We start from the raw sequence: 7,129 nt of genomic DNA on the forward strand, positions 1-7,129 counted from the left end.
GGTAACAATTGAAAGCCCTCATTAGCAGGGTGATTTTCTTCACAGCAACATTAGCGTGCAGAATACATAGGTCTGTAACATAGGGAGCATACTGTATCTTAACCAATAAAACTACTACTGCAGGGCTAGAGGCTAATAAGGCAGCAGTATACAGAATTATATATAGAGAGAATGTGAATGAAAATTATATTTCATGTGTATCTCTTGCAAACCACTGTGTTCTAAAGCACACAAGAGATTTGCGTTTTTCTTCAAAGGTCATTTAGAATATGCTACTCCACCTAAAGGTCAACATCATCTTATTGCCACAAATAAATAAATAAATCAATAAAAAAACATTCATTCTCTTCCCATCGGTATTCGGTAAATCTGCAATCCCTCTGCAGCCTCCTGTTTTTAGAGCAGAAACACAAGTGTAAAAGCTCAAAGTATTTTCAAAACAGACTCTGCCCTCATATGGTCAAAATCTCTCTCTGTCTAACAGCTTTAAAATGCAGATAAAACCCTGCCTGGATCTGGTGTGGTTGTTCGAGTACTGTGTTCAGGGCCAGATTAACAAATGGACCATGATGCAACTGAATCATCGCTTGGACAATTTATGCAACACAAAATCTGATGTTTCGCTGTAGAACACACGACAGAGGGTTTGCAATCATTTGGTCTCATTCACTCATATGCCAAAGGTTAATCCCATAGGACAGAAAAATCACAAAAGAGATCGCATTAATATCTCAGGTTTTTTCTCCTAGATAGCAATAAGATTAGATGAAGAGCAATTGGAGATGTGAAAATCTCCTGTTTTTCAGATTTTTTGTTTTCTGAGAAACGTGTGCCTACTCTAGAGTTTCAGAAGAAAGCTTTTATTTATCGTAAGAAATTTTAGGGATGCATGATATATCTATACCATATTGGTTATTGGGCAATATTAGATATGTATTTTATATTGGTTTCCGCGTATTGGATATTTAATTGTGATTAAATTGTTAATTTCCCCTATTTTAACATTTACATTAAATTTATGTGAATATTAGATGACAGCAAAGGTTATCTTTAAAACTCTAATAATTTAATAATAACACTGTTAAATGTAATCTTTAGAAAATATCAAAAATAATATCTATGTTCATACTTTAATTTTAGCCTAAATTCAACAAAATATATTAGCATTTTTATAATGTACCATTTATGGGTTATTACGGGGTGGTGATGGCGCAGTGGATAAGACACATGCCTTTGGTGTGAGAGACCCGGGTTCAAATCCACTGTGAGACACCAATGTGTCCCTGAGCAAGACACTTAACCCCTAATTGCTCCAGAGGCGTGCGACCTCTGAAATATAGCAATTGTAAGTCGCTTTGGATAAAAGCGTCAGCTAAATGAATAAATGTAAATCTCTATGAAGTTTAGGAGAAACATCAAAGACAAAGGTGATATTTAGATAAAACATAACCTGAAGTCTCTTAAACTAAGAAATAGCAATATACTTTTTTCTTTTCTTCCACTCTCTCTTTCCTTTTGCACTCTTTTGCTTTATTTTCAACTCTTAGACTAGCTGTCTTGCCAAGACAAAACACAGAACCATGAAATTCAACAGTAGAGCAGCTAAATTAAATGTTACTGGTGTAAACAATACAGAGGAGGAGGAAAACACTTTAGCCATATGACAGGGCACAAAAGAACAGTTAACCATTCATACACAATATATGCTTGATATTTCTGATGAACTAGTTATCTAAGCTCACATGCTGAGTATCACGCATGTGTTTGTAGGGCAGTGGGTCTGTGTTTTACATGGTAACTTGGTGTCTCAGTCTCACCAGAGAAGCTGAACTGCAGTGCTGCGTTTCACTCTGGCGGAGGGAGATGGAGACCCCATTAATATGTGTAACGGAGGCCAGCTAGTAAGAGCTGTGCGAGTAAACCTCCCTCGCTTTAGCTTCCAGAGCTCCTGCCTCCCATGCCGGATACCTGGGTTTGAAGCCCGCACAGAGCGGGGAGAGTTGGACCTGAGGGTTTACGTTGGTGCCGTGACCCAGATGGGAGTAAGGTTTAGGGGGGTGAGTGTAACGGAGGCCAGCTAGTAAGACTCCCCTAATCTCAAGAGCCACTCTAGCGACTGACGCCTACCACGTCGGAGACCCTGTTTGAGGCCCGCAGAGAGCAGGGCGAGTAGGACCTAAGGGGTTACAACTTTAGTGTGAAGAAATCAATGAATAAAAGAAGCACCAGGCGTGTAAAACACACCACTGCATTGGTCAAGAGTACAGATAAGAAGCCTTAGAATCAACATGTGTGTTGTGATGTGATACAAACCTGAACCCACTGACACAATCAACTGTGAAAAACTGGGATGTAAAAATTATCCCTTATACCTGGTTTGAATTGAATGGGAAACCCTCCCACACACATGCAGTGAGAATACATGACGTCAACGTGGTTGGAAATGACTTTGTGGTTTACATTGTTCAGCACATGTACCTGAGAACATTAGTCACAGTGACACGCACTTCTACCATGTGATTTATTGATGAGAAGAGTCTCTTTCGCTCTTATCTCGGGTTAAGTCTCAAATGCGGGTGGAGACTGGATCTCTGGTGCGAAAGTAGTAATGAGTAAAGAGATCTCCACTACTCTGAAATCCATGTAAAACTAGCCAACACATTAAGACAACAATATGGATGATATATAAGGTTATAGTTCAACTGTTAAGAGATTTGGCCATCCTCATATACACAGATTACCCTCAAAGGAAAGCGTAAATAAGTAAGTATGTTTCTAACACTTTGTAATTCTACCTCAGAATAAGACAGTCACCTGAACACAGACACAACTGTATTCATCAAGGACCAAACCATTTGGCAATGTAACATTCATGAGTTACTGTTCACAATAAATTAAGTCCTTAATCTTCTTGTTTTGAGGTCACAGGGCACAAGGGCAGTCGCTTCAGCCAATGATTAGCCATCTAAACAGGAAGTCAAAGACCGTTTTGACTTCAGCTCTAGTTTCAAAGTCAGAGTGACACAACAGCTGTAGCTGCCAATATATAGCCAATTACTCAACTATACACCATACAATCACTCAAACTAACTGCCTAAATTAATCCTACACATACTCTTAAAACCATTGTGTCAAATGTCTACATTTATCAGTAATGAACACATATAAATGGCCTGTGATTTATGAGGGGTAGGGTTGAAATGAATGGGGCTATGCAGCTCTGCAGCTGCTGTCTGTTGTTAGTGTGTTGGAGAAACGCTGAAGGATGTTCCTCTGCTTGCTTCACACAGGCTTAAATATTAATTGGTGCATAATAGGGATGAATAAAGTCTAGCCTGGGGCAATGAGTTAAATCCAAACCTACCGCTGCTTCGGGCAGGCATGACTGCAGTCAGCAACCATGGTCATTAGGGTTAGATGCTAATAGCAGTTAACTCAGAAAAGAAGGAAAATACACAAGCTGCAGGGAAACGTCTTCTCTTTTGATGAGGTGTAATGTTATATTGTAAACAGTTGTGTTCATTTAAGTTGTTAGTTGGTTTATAATACCTTGTACATAAGCCTACTTAAAGGGATAGTTCACCCAAAAAGTTGTCATTTACTAACGCTCATGTTGTTCCAAACCTGCATGACTTACTTTATTCTGCAGGACACAAAAGAAGATATTGTGAAGAACTGTTTTTATTCATACAATGAAATTCAGTGCAGTCCTAAACACAAACATTCTTTAAAATTATCTAATTTTGTGTTACGCACTCATACAGATTTAGATTTTAATTTTCTTCTGTCAGAAATATATTTGCACCTTTAGAGATACAACAGCTCTTAAAGGGATAACTTTGTACCTTTTCTACTCCTAAAAGGTGCATATTACAGTTGTTATATGTACCTTAAATGTACTACTATGAACCTTTTAGGGGTAAATAAAGTACAATATTGTAACATTAAGGGTACCTCACCAGTGAAAAAACTCCCGTACCCCATAGGTACAATTTCTGCCTTTAATTTTTCTCAGAGCGTTAGATGAACTATCCCTTTAAGCTGAAATGTATTAGGGGTGTGGCTTGATGTGCATCCAGGGTTAAAAAGTGTAAAAATATACAGAGAGAAAGTCATTCAGAGACAATATGACTCACCCCAGCGTTGTCATGGTTACAATGGTGTACCAGAAGGAGGCCGGGATGCTGGTGAACTTGCTGGATGAGGAGCCTTTCTCAGCATAGAACATGACTGTGGCAAAGATGATGATGGCCATGGTGAGGGAGAAGAGGAGGAAGCCAAGCTCGGACGCACAGCTCTTCAGCGTGTAGCCAAGGATTCGGAGACCCTGGGAGTGGCGGGAGAATTTAAAGATCCGGAAGACGCGGAACACCCGTAGCGTGACGAAGGCTCCGCTCACGTCCTCGTTGTTGGTCATGACAAGCCCAATGTAATACGGTAAGATGGCTACTACATCGATAATGCTCATCACGCTTCTCATGAAGCGGTACCTGCTGGGTGCCGCAAACAGTCGCATCAGATACTCCACCGTGAAGATCATTACGCAAGCCGTGTCCATGCAGAAAAACGCTTCTGTGTAACGCTCCCCGCAAGGGATGTCTCTCTGATTCGGCGTGGAACCACAAGGAACGGTCTCAACCACATTGGTGATGACGGATATGGCGATGAAGAATCCGGTTACATAGTAGAAAACCAGTGCCATGGTGCTAGTGTGCGGGTTCTCGAAAGCCCTCCACATGGTCTCGCGGAAAGTCATGTTGGGGGGTTTATTGTCTTTGTTGTCCTCAAGGTCATCCATAAGACGTTCCGTGTTCTCCCTCTTGCGGTCCTTATACTCTTCATAACAGCAGTCGCTGATGATCTCGGGAATGATTCCAAAGAACGCCAGCTCCTCATCGTAGGCAGAGATGCACTCGTAGCGCGGGTAGTGCAGCTTTCCTGTGCGGTAGAAGTTAAGAATACTTCTGAACGAATCCGGATCTCGGTCAAAGAAATACTCCCTAGTCTCCTCATTGAAGAAGAACTCTTTTTCGGAGCTCCCTAGGAGCGTATCAGGGTAACGGTCTAGCGTGTTCCTCCAGGTCTGGAAGCGCCGGCCGCTGACATTGAGGATGATAAGCTCATCCTGTCGCTTGTTCTTATTGGTCGGCGCGACAGGCATGGGCAGGTTGGCCACGGGCATCCATCCTATGGCCGCCGCCCGAGCGAAGGGGAGCCAGGCTGCTACTCCAGCAGCCATGGGGACTCCGGCTGGGGTCGAGGGGACCAGATCAAACACCTTCACAACCAGCTTGACATTAGATTAGACCCCATCTACATAGAGAGAGACAGGGAGATGGGAATATAGAAGAGAGTGAGAGATTGGCAAATGTGGGAGGACAGGAAGAGGATAGTTCCAGTGGGAGAGAGTGAGACAGATGAAATGGTAGTGAAAATGTGGCAAGAGCGAACAGGATGCCAGCAGAATTGAGCGGCAGAGGTAAAAGGGAAGCAATCAAGTAGAGTATAGTACAAATAAGTACGTAAAAAAGGGGGAATTAAATAGAAGGAGAGATAGGGAAGACAGTTGCAATGGAAAAGAAGGGAAAAAAACACAAATAGGCAAAAAACGGTAGACTGTATTAGACCTCAAACCTTAAAGCCTATTAGTTAGAATCACAATTTCTCCACCAAAACAAAGAAACAAAATAGTTGTTTCTTTTTTATCAGGCACCATTTATAGCTTTGCACAAATGTATTCTCACTATACCAATGCATTTATATTATAGTTTAAGAAAATTATTCACATGTTTTACAAGATTGTTTTTACAAAATACAAATTCAAATACAGCACATATCAAGACAACTCATAAAGAAAGCTGATTGCAAAACTATTCATTCTCAGCTCGTGTAAGATAGACTCCAAAGGTTTTCTGTTTTCACGTTTTCTGCTCGAGACACAGAACCCTTCAGCACAGCAGTGTGAAACAGATGCGAACCTGTTGAGCTTAATCCAAAACAATAAAACGCCACGAAATATCGGACGGTAAACACGGACAGTGCTGTACTTCTTACTTTACGAGCATCAAGATTTGCACTGTTAACACTTCGACCGCGGTTATCCACAGCTGCGCCCAAATATATATATTTTAAATATATGAACGAGACTGATGAATATCATTGAAAAAAATAAAACAAATAATGAAAAACATTACTAGTCCAAAACACAACAAACTAATTTTCACCAGTTGAGTTTTTGTTACTTACCCATGAAAAATCTTTTAACTTTTCATTCATTCAGCTACATTTATGACATTTCCTCCTGACATCACTTAGAAAGTGTTCGCCGAAAAATCCGCACATTAATGAGGAAAAACACAAAACAAGAACCCAACTGAAAGAACAAAACAATAAATTAATAACCAGCGTGTTTGAGGTCGCAAAAGGGATAGTTTAGTTTTTATTTGCATTCCTCTGTCACATCCTACGCTGTTTTATGATCCATTTGCTCGGACGGACAGAAATGCCGCACCGACCGCTCGCGCGCACGAAGACTCCCGCAGGATGCTCGGCTGATGGATAGAGGTGGAAGTCTTTTCCCAACCTCGCTCTTTCTCTCCTCCTCTTTCTCTCTCTCTCTCCTCTACATAAACCAGAACACTCCCTTTCTCCCTCCCCGAGGTCTCTCCGCTGCCAGGTCTCGCGCTCTCTAGTTTGGCTCTGCGCGCGCGATCGGTGTTGGTGGAGCAGAGAGAGCGCGAGACACACAGAGGCAGTATATGCTTGCTTTCGCGCCAGTCACACTGTTTGACAGCGCGGTGATTTCACCTTACCTATACTGTGCTCATCCTGCTTGCCGCAGTTTTTTTTACCTGAACCGATATAGAAATGGGGACATGGTAATTGATTTGCTGTCATTCACGAGCGGAGTAACCATACATTTAAATATGACATTCAAAACGTCCTGTTGAAACTCTCATTCTCACATTGATTCGTAAAGATACATTTAAGTAAGACTTAAGCCAAAAAGTAGCCTATTCACGGAAATGTAGGCTATGTATCATAAGTTAAACTAACACACCAGGATTAAAAAAGTGTTTTGTTTTTTCATAGATCATATAATAGGCCTACGTGTCTGTTCAACAGTGTG

At 41.3% G+C, this 7,129-nt stretch overlaps 1 protein-coding gene across 3 annotated transcripts in view; it reads right to left on the reverse strand.

Moving 5' to 3' along the window:
* Positions 1-6,788, reverse strand: part of kcnd3 (potassium voltage-gated channel, Shal-related subfamily, member 3) — a 148,644-nt gene extending 141,856 nt beyond the window's left edge. For 2 of the 3 annotated variants that reach the window (XM_077223331.1, XM_077223330.1), the window contains exons 1-2: positions 6,247-6,760; positions 4,137-5,313 (exon numbers count right to left, since the gene is read on the reverse strand). In XM_077223331.1, coding sequence (XP_077079446.1) covers positions 4,137-5,239 — 1,103 coding nt within the window. In that variant the 5' untranslated portion in view covers positions 5,240-5,313; positions 6,247-6,760. Of the gene's footprint in view, positions 1-4,136; positions 5,314-6,246 lie in introns of all 3 variants that reach the window. The other variant, XM_077223332.1, reaches the window with a different exon arrangement.
* Between the last annotated feature and the right edge of the window lie 341 nt (positions 6,789-7,129).

This window comes from Siphateles boraxobius, unplaced genomic scaffold (genome assembly GCF_051911475.1).
Source record: "Siphateles boraxobius isolate OS27281-9 unplaced genomic scaffold, OSU_SipBor_1 9, whole genome shotgun sequence".
Taxonomy (NCBI): Eukaryota; Metazoa; Chordata; class Actinopteri; order Cypriniformes; family Leuciscidae; genus Siphateles; species Siphateles boraxobius.